The sequence below is a fragment of the Crassostrea angulata genome, chromosome 4 (assembly GCF_025612915.1).
Source record: "Crassostrea angulata isolate pt1a10 chromosome 4, ASM2561291v2, whole genome shotgun sequence".
Lineage (NCBI taxonomy): Eukaryota > Metazoa > Mollusca > Bivalvia > Ostreida > Ostreidae > Magallana > Magallana angulata.
This window is the reverse complement of record NC_069114.1, coordinates 25,783,703-25,799,330: the sequence shown is the minus strand read 5'-3', so window position 1 is coordinate 25,799,330 and position 15,628 is coordinate 25,783,703. Positions and strand designations below refer to the sequence as shown.

General features: G+C 33.9%; 1 protein-coding gene across 1 annotated transcript; it reads right to left on the bottom strand.

The window, feature by feature from the left end:
• Window positions 1–1,778: 1,778 nt before the first annotated feature.
• Window positions 1,779–15,200, bottom strand: LOC128180956 (antiviral innate immune response receptor RIG-I-like). Its single transcript, XM_052849168.1, has 16 exons — window positions 15,118–15,200; window positions 14,337–15,032; window positions 13,978–14,115; window positions 11,922–12,263; window positions 11,312–11,494; window positions 9,732–10,076; window positions 9,160–9,365; window positions 8,354–8,535; window positions 7,737–7,932; window positions 6,975–7,137; window positions 6,734–6,829; window positions 6,187–6,347; window positions 4,595–4,733; window positions 4,136–4,375; window positions 3,458–3,625; window positions 1,779–2,952 (listed from the first exon to the last, which is right to left on the bottom strand). The coding sequence occupies exons 2-16, from the start codon at window positions 14,767–14,769 to the stop codon at window positions 2,318–2,320; spliced, it is 3,627 nt and encodes a 1,208-aa protein (XP_052705128.1). The 5' UTR covers window positions 14,770–15,032; window positions 15,118–15,200; the 3' UTR covers window positions 1,779–2,317.
• Window positions 15,201–15,628: the final 428 nt, after the last annotated feature.

The window sequence follows — 15,628 nt, the reverse complement described above, 5'->3', positions numbered from 1 at the left end:
TTCCTATATAAAAGCAGTAAAATTTTCTTAAAAATTAAGACATTCAGTATAACAAAATAAATAGTGCCTGTTTGGGAGGGTAACAGTTGAAATTGACACCCCTCGAAAACCATTGTCAACCGACGCTTCTATATAATACCAGACAGCAGAAAGTAAGAGTGTGATCCACAGAATGTGCCCCAATTTGGGCAACATGCCAATTATCGATAATATTTTATAAATATTTGTCCTATCATCTTCCCTTTTTTTTTATTAGGACAGGAAATAATTTCTGTTCGGCTTAGCGAAGAGAAAGTGTTATCATTGACAATGATGCTAAAAATGTAAATAATTACCCTATATAAATAAACTAAAAAACAATTACAACTTTATTCATAACCATAAATAAAAACAGTATGTACAATCACAGAAACAAATCAAGCAATACCTGTTACAAGTTAAGATTTTTTGCTTTCAAGTTAAGCTTTGAAAATATGTTAAAATTAAGCTTATTAATTGTTTCATATGGATTTCATTTGAAAAGGATACACACGTGAAATTCATGAACTTTAACATACATTAATTTTATGTAAAATAATATTGCTAATTAAATCATTGTAATATAAAAATGATTTTCACATTATCAAATTCCAGTGTATGTGTTATCTTAGTTATGTTATTTCAATATGACAATTTCAACATTTAACATTAATTTCACGTGTTCCTCTGGTAAAAAAAAGCTAGTTGAGAAATTCATAACTCAAACAAGGAGGGTACAAAGCCATGTATATCAATCAGTGGGGTTTATTTTTCATGTGTCATAACTTTTTTATATTTGCGTCAGTCATTTTAAGTTTTTAATACCGTAACATGCCATTCCAAATATAATTTCTATGTATTGGATTTTGCGACATAAAATAAATTACAAAAAATGCGAAAATTAAATCAGCGTAAAATAATAGGATATATAGATATTGTACTTAGGAAATGTATGAATGAATGACAATGACAAGAAAAAAACCCAAAGAAAAGAGAATTCAATGTTTAAAAGTGATAAAAATAATGTTGGCACATAAATGTAAAGCATCAAAACAAGGACAGGGTTGAGCAGTTAATTAATTATCTGACATATCACAGAAATATCAACACAATGTTCAATTTTAATTCATGCATAATTATACAAATTAATATATTCAAGAATATTTCCAAAATGAATAGAAATTTACAACCTAACCTGTACTACTTAAATGTGGATTTTAAACCCAATCTTGATGTACAAATGATTTTTAAGATAATCCATCATATCATTTCATTCTTCTGAGAGTTGACTTGTTGAAGGGTTTCATTCATGATCTTATTATCCACCAGTGCTTTAGTATATCTGATGATCATGAAACCTTAAACCAACCAAAATTTCATATAGCTTTGATAGTTAAAAAAAAATAACCATTCACTTCAAGAATGATGGAATGTTGTTTTACATTTATATGTAAGAGTCAAAACACAAAACATTTCTAACTTTATCACTCAGAGTTGTCTAACATTAAATTACTAAAATAAATTACTAATCTTTAAATATTAAATACAGAGAGCTGTACATGTACATATACATTTATCACAGACCATAGAAAAAGAGGGGAATTCAAAGCATCTACATTTAACTTGGTTTTAACTAAAATAGAGGCTTTTTTACCCTTTCCAATTTTGTCAATTTTTCAGACATGTTTTTTTATTACATGTAATAAAAACCATAGCACTATAAAAATGTATTGAACGGATATATCATTCTAGTTTATATACACAACCATTAATGGCACATTAATTAAAAGGTTAATTTAACATACACTGTACATATTTCCAACATTTGTGTACTTCAAAAATGACATCAATCTATTCAAAATTCAAGCCCTCAAGCTCTCATATACTGATATCATAGTGATATGTCACTAATTAACATAAATGTTACAGATATTTTATAGTTTGCATGAGACAATCGCAATCTGTTTTTAAATTTTGATTAGCAAGAATCTGTCTCTTTATATTCTGCAAAAGACAACAATATTCATTGATCGACAAAACATGTATAATAATCAAATGCAATCAATTTTCAAAAAAAAAAAAATATATAATACATAAAGCACTTTTTGTTGTCAGACACTTTATGGAGAGTCTGGTACAGCAGATAAAACACATGGTTTCATTTCTTTTCTTCATCGTATGGTACACATGTAAAAAGATGAAAACTGGAAAACATATAGTCTAAAGTTTCTCTTCAATGGAACCATTGAAAATAAATCACCAACAACATTTTTGTGAAGCAATAAGGCTTTACCAGTACTTAGCATTCAATGTATTTTTCTCCTTGAATCCTCCTCTCAAGGTCACTTGGGGTCAGCGGGGGCACCATAAACGGAGCTTGTTTCCAGCGTTTCTTGGTGATACCATTTCCTGCACTGTCGATCATGATCAAACACTCGCACTTCAGAATACAGAACTGGGCGTTCTTGTAGATGCTCACGTTTCCCACTGGGTTCCCGCATTTTTTGCAGAACACTTTACCTGCTCCACAACTGATGACATCATTCTCGAAATCTGGAACCGAGGAAATGACCTTGACATTTTCCATGATGTCCTCGTTGATGGCCGCATGGTGGGCGTTTTCGATCTTCTTGATGTCGGTGGACATGCAGATGAAGTTTCGGCATGGATTGCAGGTGATCTTGAATTCTCCCAAATTCGCCTGAGCAGCTTTGCGGTTTTTGAGGGCAATGTCTCTGGCGACTTTCTCGGCCTGCTGGATTTCTCTGACTCGACGAAGCACCGCCTCTTTGTCCGTGCTCAGCTCTGCCCGTACTCTTTCAATGGCTCGGTTCATCATGATCTCTCGCATTTGATTTAGCTCCTCTTTCTTGATTGTGTTGCTGTCTTCTGAAGCTAAAACCACATACTTGCTGTCTTCTGCCCTTCCTCTACCTGTAATTCAAGAAAATTAGATGTTACATCATTCACTGAAATATAAAGATAAGAAAAGTAGACTACTATTCAAACAAACATGTCCACTGAAGAACTAGTACTGTGAACGCTAACGCCCGTTTCCCACCTACATTTTACATCCAAATATTTTGGAATTTCTGTCAGATATTCAAAAACAAATCTATCTACTATAAAGTATGATCAAATCCTTATTGATTTATATCAAAATAGAATATGTAATCAAATTATTAATTTTTAAACAAAAGTTTTGGTTACGGGGGTCTAAAAAAAATTTCATTGAAATTGGTTTTTATGAGTGAGAAAATTATTATTTAGCAGCCGATAAAGAGGGTCCTGCAATGAATACATGTAGTTAAGAAACAGGTAACTTAAAAAGCAACAAACTTTCATCATTGGTTGGGGATTTGAACTCATGGGAAGAAGCATACCTTAGACATTTATTTATACTCCTAACAAAGATTAGGATATTTTTAAAGTTATTTACCTCTTGACTGCACCATAGCAATCTCATTGGTCACATGATCGTAGCGCACCACCAGGCTACATTTCTGGATGTCCAGGCCTTCCTCGGCCACTGAGGTGGCTATGATAACTTTGTGGTTTCCCTCTTTAAAGAGTTCTAGGATTTCATCCTGTTCCACCTTGGTCATTCCTACAAAAGAAAATCAGTTACATGTAACATAATCAATCATAATCATACAAGACTTAAAGGTAGAATGTTTAAGAATCTACCGGTAACCCTGCTCCACCTTCGTCATTCCTATACTACCTTCGTCATTCCTATACTACCTTCATCATTCCTATACTACCTTCGTCATTCCTATACTACCTTCGTCATTCCTATACTACCTTCGTCATTCCTATACTACATCCAACTAATCCCCCAACCTGTAAAGTAAATATCTCTGCAAACATATTTGTCTAGTACCCTACTTACCCAACAACAAAAGTGTTTGTTTCTGGGCACGCTTAGACTTTAAAAACTGTGAGTTTTTCTTTCACATTTTCTTTAAAATGTTACATACATGTAGTTTAGCCTGAATAAATCAAAATTCATTAAAACTATAACTCCACCCCTCTCCCTTACTTTTGTTTATTTGAATAAAAAAAAAACCACACTTTACTGTATTCTCTCCAAGCATGGATTCAATCTTGTCCTTACCTCCACTCTCTTTGTTGGCTTGAACACCCACAAATTGAATCGGGTTTAGAATTCTCAGTTCTTCAGTCTCCTTCATGTAGGTTTCAATGGCCTTTACCAGTTCCCTAGTCTTGACAAACACAATGACTCTGGCATCTGGATTCTCCTTGAAGTAATCCCCGATCATATGCCTCAAAGCCATTAGTTTAGGATTTCTATGTTTAGGATCATCGATTAATTTTTCCAAGGTCGGTTTTGTCTCTACAATTCAAGTTTTCTGATACAGTCTTTTTACAGAAAAAAGGCATATCCCTCATAAATATGTTGGCCAATTTTTTGCTCTCACCTAAATTGACTGAAAGGCTAATGTCAACAAACTTCTATCAATGGCCTTGACCTTGTACATTTACTGACATTAACCTTTAGGTCTACTAAGAGAGAGAGAGAGAGAGAGAGAGAGAGAGGCCCCTGAATACATACTGTCAAACATTCGCTTCATTTTGAGTTCTGTTTCGTCAGGTATGACTGTTTGTTCCCATTTTCTTAACTCCTTGAGGATGAATGATAAGGCATCAGAAGGGCGGGCATCTTTGTAGATAATCAGAGCTTTGTTGTATAACTGAAACAGATTCATGAATACACACTACATGTATATATAAAATCAACAAGTACACATACACACATTAAGTAGGAATGAAATGAAAATATGCAAGCATGTGTTTGTATGTTATTAAATAAAGAACAATTGACCTTTTTTCTTTTACTTTTTAATGTAGATTCTTTATTCTACATTAAAATCATCAACTACACCCCTACGAATGTGTTCGGAATGTTTTCTTTATCGTTGTTAAGTATGTAATAAATCCAGAGGTGCTCGAATGAAAGTTCACGAGACTTCACTGAGATTTGTTCAGTTCCTGTGAAATTTCGAGCGGAAGTATAAGTGTTCGGATAATATTCTCAAAATACGTAAGTACTAGTCGATTTTCATATCATATTCTACTTTGAATAATGTTAAAACATCAACATCTTTTAAGATGTATGTCTTATTTCACCATCTAGCGGTTTTTTAAATTAAACGATGATATTCTGAACAGAGTTATCGTCCATGTTCAACCACGTGTAAAGTGGTTGATAATATAAACATTGGGTTGCTTAATAAAATCATAGCCATGTTTGATGCTTGTGGTGTGCAATACCATGTTTTTAAAAAATTAATGGGTGAATGTTTTGCATAAAAACTTAGTGTATCGAGCCATTTTCAAGGAACATTCTGCATAAAACAGTACAGTCAGTCTGTTTCACTATTGATGTTATTACTAGGTCAGGCGCGGATCGAAAATTAATTCTTAGAGGGGATCTCTACTACGCATGATAATTGTCGCAACAGCAGAAAAAATACTATTTTTTGTATTGTCTCGTTTATTTCTAGAACACATTTTATCCACTAATTAATGAAAATAAAGTTTAAATTTATATTTGACTACAAGTACAGTGTACCTAGATTCTCTAAAATAGACTATAAACACGAGGCACGATTTTTACTGCGAAACAGAAAGGGTCAAATAAAACCACGTGGTCTAAAATTTAAATGACAATAACATTCGCAGGGGTGAACTAGTAAGAATATAAAATTGCAAAAGCCAAATTTTTATCATAGTTTCACATCTGTTCAAAAATTAATCTAAAATCAACGAGATGTGATTTTAAGGAGGCAGGGTGATTGACAAATTAACCATCAGATCTACCTGAAAATTTATTTATTTTTAAAGCAATTCCATATAAATGAGCTTTAAAATTTGACCAGTTTCTTATATCTTTATAGAAGCCCAGGTGCCAACTTTCTTAAGGTGATCAATATACCCTAGAAAATGCCACGAAACAGTCCCTACATGTTTCGTGAGTTTAAAAATTGACTTCATATTGTGAAAATTTATCGCCGTAAACTATTTAATCAATAGTATATCACAAAATAGTATCAGCAAATGCAAATAGAAATTGCTTTACAGTAATATGGAGACTATAAATTTGTGTGTGTGGGCACATACAGTAAAAATGTACTAACAACTTACATCTAGATATTTACGACAGGTGTCAAAGAACCTGCCGGCAACTTGGTCCTGGATCTTGGCCGTCTCTCGCCACAGCATACTGACCCACTGTGTGTACTGATCGCTGCCCTTCTCCAGGGGAGGCTTCAGCACAGTATCAGGCTTCCTGACCTGTTCTAGATCTACCAGAAACAACATTTATATTTCACTTCAATTAACAATCTATTTAGCTATGCAAAAAAATTTTAACGCAATAATTAAAAAATAAGTTATTTTTGACCATTTTTTTTTTTTTGCCCGAATCCCCACAGAAACAATGTTTACCAATTTGTTTGCCCATTTTACACAAATATAATTCTGTCTTTTAATAAGTCCGCTTTTTAGTTTGTCTTTGCATTTTGACAATGAATGAAGGCAAACAGGAGCCAAAACCCTACACTTCAAAATAAACATAATTCTGTCTTTGGATAAGTCCCTTTATAAGTTTGCATTTTGACAATGAGTGAAGGCAGACAGAAGCCAAAGTCAGGACCCTACTCAAAGGTACTACACGAAATCATGATCTTACATTTTGAATTTTTCATGTACTTTTCTGTAGCATCCATCAGTTTGTGCAGAAGAGTTCCAAAGTGGTCTTTCTCTCTTTTCGTCACCTTGTATAGTTCTTAAACAAAAAAATGCAATTTTATGTAACTATTGCCATTAAAAGCATAGCCCCAGGATTCTGAGGTGTCTGAGACTTTAATTAAGTCTCACACATGCATTCTCGACATGAACTGATTTTGAGATCAAATTGCCATCACACATACTCTGTTTAGGTATGTTGACATATTTCTTGAGCTCCATTATATTCTCTGTGACTGTGACAATCATTTCTGCGTCCATGTTTGCCAAGACCTTCTCAATGTGTCTTTTAGCCTTCATGTCCTCTGTAGCCTTTCCAACGCCCACCGAAGCAGTCATTCCGACTATCTACAAAACATAAAGACTTCAATGTCTATTACAACAAGGATTTATCTCCTCATCATAAAATTGATACTTTCTTCATGGTTTATAAAAACAAAGATTTCAATATCCAATTTTACTACAACTTTAACATTACTTTCTGTTTTTGTAATCATATACTGGCAACTAAACTAGATAATGTGTTTCAAGCCTTGAGCAAGTTTTGTGGATTCTGTTGAACTGTATGCTCAGTTGTCTGTTATTCAGTTGAACGTCGTTAGAAAAGTAATGTATGTTATTCATAATTATAACAATTTTATTAGCAAATGAAATTCATAAACCAAAATAATGACTTTCGTATCTAAAAAGTACCTACACACCTACTTTTTTTGGATTAGTTGCTATTATTATCTTATACATGTTAATAAAGTTCTTAAAGTTAAGACTGAGGTAATTTACAGTATTTTACATAAGCCAGTAAGTCTTGAAAGTCTAAAAAATATAAATGAAAGTATCAAAATCATATTGCAGCATAAAACCAACTGCAAATGTATAAGCATTAGTACAATGTACTTCTCAATTTTCAATCAACAGTAATAAATGTTATAAAAGGACTGATGACTTACCATGGGTAAGGTTTTAGCCCTCTCTCTGTCCTGTAACTTGATGTCGAGGTAACGATTCATGATCATGTTGTAGGAATGGTTGTCGTTGGTATGGTGACACTCATCAAAGACCATCAGGGAGAAATCGGTCACACTAACAATACCATCTCTCAAAGCATTCAACAAAATCTGGGCGGTCACCACCAGCAGATCACGCCTGTTTATATAAAACTTGTTGAGTAATTTCTTGATAAAGGGGCAACATATCCACATACACTCAAATAAAACTTTGGAATAATAACTTTTTGACAGAGAAAATGCACAAGATGTAGCACAATTTGCAGGGTATATATTCAAATTCATTAACTGTTTGACTTGACAATTTTTTAAAGTTTTCCAGTGAGAGTAATATCCCTTATCAGATGGTGTTGTACCTTTAAACTTTTTTCTGTCACATATGCATACATTAGGATTGCATTAAATCATTCGAAAGATTTCAAAAGGGCACAAAACTAATATCCTTCAAAACATACCATATGCAACATCAAAATAAATAAAACTTGAAATTAAAACATTCTTTTAGCTGGAGCACAAAATTGTTATATGAAAACCGGTTATTTTTATATATCTATTCTTGCCTTGTTATCCACTCATTCAAGGACTTCATTCTCTCATTCCTCTGGGATTCCCCAGTGATGACCTTGACCTTACACGGAAGATAGGTCGTGCACTGCTTGCCTTGTTGCTCGGCAAGGGCACTTTGCTCCACCAGGAAAATTACCTTTGGATGTCTGATGGACTTGATGCTCTCCATGTGGTGCTGTCAAAAAAATATAGACATCGTTTAAAAGATTGATGAATACTGTAGATTTCTTATTTTACAAGATAACTTATTTCAGCAATTCTGCTCTTTTGTGTCAAATTGCGAGAATATAAAATAGCAAACACCAATTTTTTTGTTACAATATCAACATGACTGTCAAAAAAAATAAAAGCAGGATTTTAAAATCTGCAAGGGTTGTTTATCTCTATTTTAAGTGGATATAAATTCTTAACATTTACTGTGGAATCATCATTTTTTGTGGGAGATTAATGTCTGTGGCTTTCATGGGTAACCCTTGCCCACAAATTTTCATCCCCATGAACATATATGCTAGCATGTGTTTGATATTTATTTACAAAATAAAACTTGCTATACCCATGAAATTATATCCCCACGAACCAAGAAAACTTTGGCTACCCATGAACATTGACCCCACAAATAAAAATGATTTTACAGTAATTAGGAATTTACAGTATTAGAAATTGGTAAAGTTTACAAAAAAAGAAGCAATGAGGTGAAGGCTGACAAATTTGTAAAAGTGAATGAAGCTTATTGAAAAAAATGCTGCAATGTAAGTGTAAAATGTAACATTTTACACAAAATGTAACTTGGGTGTTGTACCTTTATGATGTACAGTGCAACGTGGGTTTTGCCACTCCCTGTAGGAGCTACAATAACGGAGTTCTTGCCTTCCAATGACGGCCTTGCCAGTTCCATCTGATAACTTCTCAATTCCAGTTCCTTTACTGGACCGATACCGTCCTCTTCGTCATCAGAATCGTCCAAGTTAACCTGTTTGTTCGATTCCAGTAAGCTTTCAGCCATACCTGAGACAATATGTATCAATGAAATAAACATGAATCAGCTTTATTGAGAAGGTGACCGTAATCAAAACCATTCAAAAAGTATAAATTATTAAATGTATCAATAACAAATCCTTAGGCTTCAGATGGCGCATGACTGACATATATTAGGTGTAAGGATTCTTCAAGTCAAACAAGCTTAACATTCAGATAATATATGATCATATATGTGTCTTTTTTTTCTTTAAATCACTGCTACAATCAAGAACATAAATATTTTGTTTATTCCAAAATAAAAAGCTTGAAAAAAAATTCATACATGCAATGTTCTTTTAAACAGTTATAATGGATGAAAAATTTGCAAACTCAAACAGAATGTAAATCTCATACTGCTTCTGATGATATTCGGTCTGTTAACTGCGGACTCCACTTCTCTGTCCAAGCTCTGGCAAACATTCATCACAGCCAGTGAGTCAACCCCCACCATACTTCCCATGTTGTTGTCTGTATTCGATTGTAAACTCCTGGTGTCTGTGGTCGTCATCTGCAACCTTCTGCTGACGTTGCTTGACTGTAAACTCCCATCATCCTCCACTAGCTTCCTGTTCGTCTGCTCGGAGTCCTCCATCAGGGAACTGTCCAGATTCTGGGTCAGCTGGTCAACTTCTAAGTCCAGACTCTCTTGCAAGGTGTTTCCACTCAAGTTGTTCACTGATGTTGGAGCTTCAAATGTATCTGGTTAAAAAAAATAAATATAAACACACTATTGATTCTGTCAGTGAAAAAAAAACCAAAATTAATCTTAAGTTTATGAAAAAACCAACAGAGGTATAGAAAGCTTTAATTCCCTAGGCTTACTAGGTATCTTGTATACCACAAGCAACCATGAAAATCAGCTTTTAATTTTTTGACATCGTCACGAATTTAAAAATTCTACTGAACTATGCTATAATAAATGTAATTTTTATTCAAGTCTAGACTTCATTGCTGGCATAATCATAAAATTTTGGAAAACAAATTTTGAATAGGCAAAGGTTGAACTTTTTCCACTGTTGACAAGTTACTCTTGATTGAAATATGAATTCATAATTTTTTTTTACTGTCCATTACTGAACATTTCAATTGAAAATTTTTAATTCAGTAACAGAACCAGCAAGAAGGTTTATTGTTCAGAAGTCTTGACAGAAAGGTCAGCTATTTTAAAATAATAATCCCCCACAGCAACTCAACTGACTAACTGAACTCAAATGACTATATATGGTACATGTATGGGTCTAAAATGGCCCCCTAAAATGAATATCATCATTTTACAGAAATTCTTTGTTTTCTTTGTACAGATGTACGGTATATGTGATGTTTTTACTTAATGTTCATTTTGATTCAAGTGCCCACAATTTAGAAACATGGCATTGTAAAGACAACCTTTTCCCGCCATTTTTGCATTTTTAGCATAAAACAGCTTGTTTCCAAGCAGTTTTTCTTTCAGAAAACATAGAGCGCATGCTTGAACAAACAAAATATTTTAATCAGAGATGTATCTAGCCAAGACTTATAAGTGACAAAATATTTTTCCTTGTTCAAGCATGCGCTCTATATTTCCCTTTCATATAAAGATGAGAAAAATGTCAATTTTTGACTGATTTTGATTGAATTATAGAAATAGCGTCACTTCTGACGTCATATACTGCAAGTGAGTGCAAATAAATCATCAAATAAATATGTGAAAAAATTATTTTAAATCAACTCTTCTAAAAAAGACATAACATTTTATTGTACTCGAAACACTTTAAAAAATGACGAATTATGGGGGCCAAATTTAACTCATATCATATTTAGTTCTTTTTCTGTTCAAAAGCGTGTTTAACAAATTACATGGACCCCCGCAAACATCTGTATTATAGTACTGCATGGGGATACTTTTGAGATCATTATACATTTGAATCACAAGATTTTGATTTAATCGTCATTACCAGAAAGATAGTTTTCCTGAATGGAGCTGTTTTTATCTGCTTCCTGCTTGCTGGGAGAAAGTGAGTTGCTGGAGAACTCTCTCTTCAAAAGGCTGGATTTAGAGTCAGTGTCCCCATCTATTTTCTCCATATCCAAGGAATCTGAACTATTCTCACTGCTTTCCTTTAATTTCATTTCTCTTTCTGAAATTTGAGAATGAATCACTTTTAAAATGATGCCACATCAATAAATGTAGAAACATGAAACATGCATTCCATAGAATTTGCAGAAGCCAACTTTTTGTGGACTATAAATTTTAAAAATGTAAGTTCATTATAAAGTTCAATGGAATATGGTAATTGTGTGGACTTTTTAATATAATACAATTCAATAATACAGAGTGAGACTGTGTTTCACAATTTGTTGAGGATATATTTAAATTGTGCGCCAACGGTACACACCGAAACAAAATATTAAGCCACATACCATAAAGAATATGATTCTACAAGAAACATTCAGATGCATGTACATTGAACACATAGCCACCATTTGCACTATTTCCAAAAATATTTATTGTGAAGACAAAAAAAAGAAAAGAAAAGAAGAAGCCCAAAACATGAAGATACTCACTCTCTAAAAATGAAGGATCAATCTCCTTCACTATATCTTTGTATTTATGTTTGCAGAGAACCTCTAGAAAGATATTGAACCAATTTCTATGAAATCGCCATATATTATCAATAAGGACGATGGTCGCTGATGACTCTCCATTGTGTTCCTCATCACGCCTCACTGCGTCAAACGTCTCTCTGTTTAAGACTTTTTGGGCAAACAAATCCACAAGGATTTCACTTGGCTTCAGCTTTTTGTAGATGACGTGGGCAAAAATGTCAATGAGACGGGCCTGTGTTGTGTAAATTGCTGTGTTAATTATTTCCTGTTTCTCTAAAACCTTTGCAACATATTCAAAATCTGAAAATAGAATGAAAATCAACAACTAACTTATCCACCAATACTAACAATTGTTTTTTTTCTCCTAATATAACTGGTACCTATACACAGCAAGAGCTAGGCCCATGTGCCACACCACTCACTTGAGAACCATTGTAAATTTATAAGCTTTGATCCAAGGAGCCTTAGGAAAAACTTGTCATCCATAATATCTTGTAGTAAAAAGCTTTGTAAGTACTTTTTATGAAGACACACGTAAAATTCAAATACATGTCTAAACAAGAGAAGTAGTGCTGAAACGATTACCATAAATCAGTATTCGAATATTTGTGAGTGCTATTTGATTCGTATTCGAATATTCGTAGATGTCAAAGACAAGGTATTAAGTTTTTATTACTAAGTGGGTGTTTGTGTAGACTGCTTAAACATGTCGGTTCGAAGTTGCCACTTAACGCATGAGTATCCATTGAATTGGGTGTGCATTTATTTTTTAAGCAAATAATAATATACTGATATTTTTTTTTAATTTCCTTTAAATACAATCAAAAGATTTATTACTTCTTTAATAATATACTGCAGTCCTGACTCCTGTGTGAGACCGATACGTAACTTCGTAAGTCAGTCCAAATATTTCCGCCATGTTTGATATAGTATTAAATAGAAAACTGATAACGCTTATAGTTCCGGAAATGTTCTGTTTATTTGAAGAAAAAAAACAAATTATATCGACGTATAATTTAAAAAAAAAACCTTTGATGTACCTTTCGATATTAACTCTCCGTAGCTCACACTCCTTCAAACATTTAAGCAAATTATTTCTTCAGCGTCTATTATGAATTGATAAATCCAGAATGTTTGTCTCCGTTCGATGTAAACCATGCTTTTACTTTCAAGGTAAACTAGCATGGCGGAAGAATCAATTACTGGGTTAAGTACGGTAATAGATTCTACCAAGCATGGCAGTCATAGATGGCTTGTCTTTCTTTCGATCAAAGTAAAATTTTCCAGCTTCTCCTTTCCATTGTAACGAAATAACACGATGCTGCTTAGTTTACAATGCTTAATATGGGTGTTAGACATGTGATCGAATATTCGAATGCTAAATATACATTCGAATATTAGAAATTTACTATTCATTCGCGAATATTCGAACATTCGTTTCAGCACTAAAGAGAAGTATATATGCCTTAATGAGGCAAATTTAAAAACGATAGGAAACCATGTATTCTTAACTTCAAGTTCTACTTGACCTCTTTTAATTAATTAAATGACAATCTGAAAAATCCACTGAGTATTTTGTTATGCAAACACGTTGAATGCATGCCATTTCTGTCAAACATGTGATATATTTAAATGACTATGACATATGCATCTTTAAAAATACACTTAATCGAAAGGGCAATCAAACAATCATTATTATAAGTAAAAGGTAAGTTCATATCATCTTTTAAAAGTAAAAAAAAATAGTTTGATCCTTGACTTTTGACCATGTGGTATTAACATCAGCAAGGGTCATCAAATTCTCTTAGGATACCTTTGAACCAATTGTTAAAGTCTGGTATGCCAATCTAATGTTCTCAAGATATAAAACAGTCAAGTATTTTCTTCTTTCCCAAGATTTGATCTTTGACCCTTGACCTTGTAACCTAAAATTCAATTGAGGTCATCTACTTCTTTTTTCCATAAGGGGCATAAGAAAGGTACAAAGCATAAGAAGTAACCCTGTATTGCATACCTGCATTTTTTATAGCATCAACAAAGCGGAACCAACGATCACGATGGCTGACTTTTTTTTCCAAAACTTTCAAAAACAAATCCATGCCAGCCTCTGGCCCGTCAGTTTTTGAAGTATTCTTTATTTTGTTTCTTTCTCCTGTAAAAGAAAAACACTTTCATTATTTATCAATATTATACATAATTCAATTATCATTAAATTCTGTTAGGCTGATGAGGGCAAACAAAAGACACATGGATAAAGTGCATTTAGCCTATAAGCAGAGGCATGGACACCATGCAAGCAATCATGTATTTAAACTTAAGTACATATAAGAACACCATCAAACTTTTGTCAAAAACTGATAAAATAATGTGTACCTTGGCTATCAATTATATCTCTGAGCTGAGGAAGTAATGGGACACAATCCACACATTTAACAATCATGGGCCTGTACAACCGTATGAAATGTGGAACCTCATCCTCATCTTCTGGCTCCAGGGAGGAGAGCATGTAATCAGGATTGTCCAGACTTGGATAATGGTCAACAGCTTTCATGGAACGAATGGCTGGTGCCTGGTGTAATTTGGACGGCACCTGCAAGGCCATGGCCTGACCACTAGTCTGTGGGGATAATTCTTTTTTACTTTTGGAATCAATTGGTTCTACAGCATCTCTTGGACTCGGCTCCTCTTTGAACAGAGAGCTCCCTAATTTTTCACCCTCTCCAAGAAAACTACATTTGTCCGATTCCTGTATACTCCGAGGATTAAGCTCAGGACAGCTGGGTAAACCAATGCTACTCGAGGCCATTTTATCACGAGAGTGATTTTTCTATATACAGCATGCAGTCAGGTGGCAGTACAGCTATAAATTAATTAACCAGGAATCTTTCATCAATCTCAGTGGTTTGAATTCTCAGGTAATAAAATACCAAAATTAATCACAACTCAGCTATCCCTTTACATCAGTTGTTATTTTAAACTGTGTAAAAAATCCGAAAAACTTTTAAACTTTCCATGAAATTCTCCTTTTGCTTTCTCTTTCACACTTTCACTTTGATGTGCCAAAGTTATCTGTCAAATTTAGATAGCGTCTCTTAAAAACTTTATGAAATAAAATTTCATTTAATCAAATATCAGGGAATGATGGAAATCTTACCACATTCTGGCCAAAATATCACCAACATTTTATGTGTCGATTCCAGAGGGGGATTCCCATATCTATATTAAGATGTGTCAAATTCGTTGATTGGTGGTTTGCTTTCTTCCTTTGACTGGTTCTTACTTGAAAATGAATCCAAGAACCAGATTTGGCGGGAAATATTGCGAATTTTGAATCAACGGGCGTCGGAGACGGGCGGGGGGGGGGTACCAAATACTTTATTTTATCTTATTTTTTTCTTTTCATCCGAAGTATAGGTATACTCCCCCCCCCCCCGGATTAGGAATTTCATGATTCTGGAAAAAAAAATTTGGGTAAGTAATTGTTTTTTTGGAAGTATGGGCTTTCCTCCCCCCCCCCCCCCCCCCACGGATTAGGATTTCCATGATTTTGGGAAATACTTCTTTCTCAATACTTCTGAGGATTAGTCTAGCCCCCCCACTTTCAATTTGCTTCCGACGCCTATGCCTTGTCAAGATTTCTGATAAGTCAACCCCCCCCCCCCACA

Bases quoted from the DNA above. Each gene is read 5' to 3' on its own strand.
- LOC128180956 (XM_052849168.1), bottom strand. From the start codon at position 14,769: ATGGCCTCGAGTAGCATTGGTTTACCCAGCTGTCCTGAGCTTAATCCT. The intron at 14,116-14,336 runs GTACACATTATT...TTTCTTTTACAG, and splicing joins AGATATAATTGATAGCCAAG to GAGAAAGAAACAAAATAAAG. The intron at 9,366-9,731 runs GTATGAGATTTA...ATATTGTCTCAG, and splicing joins ACCGAATATCATCAGAAGCA to GTATGGCTGAAAGCTTACTG.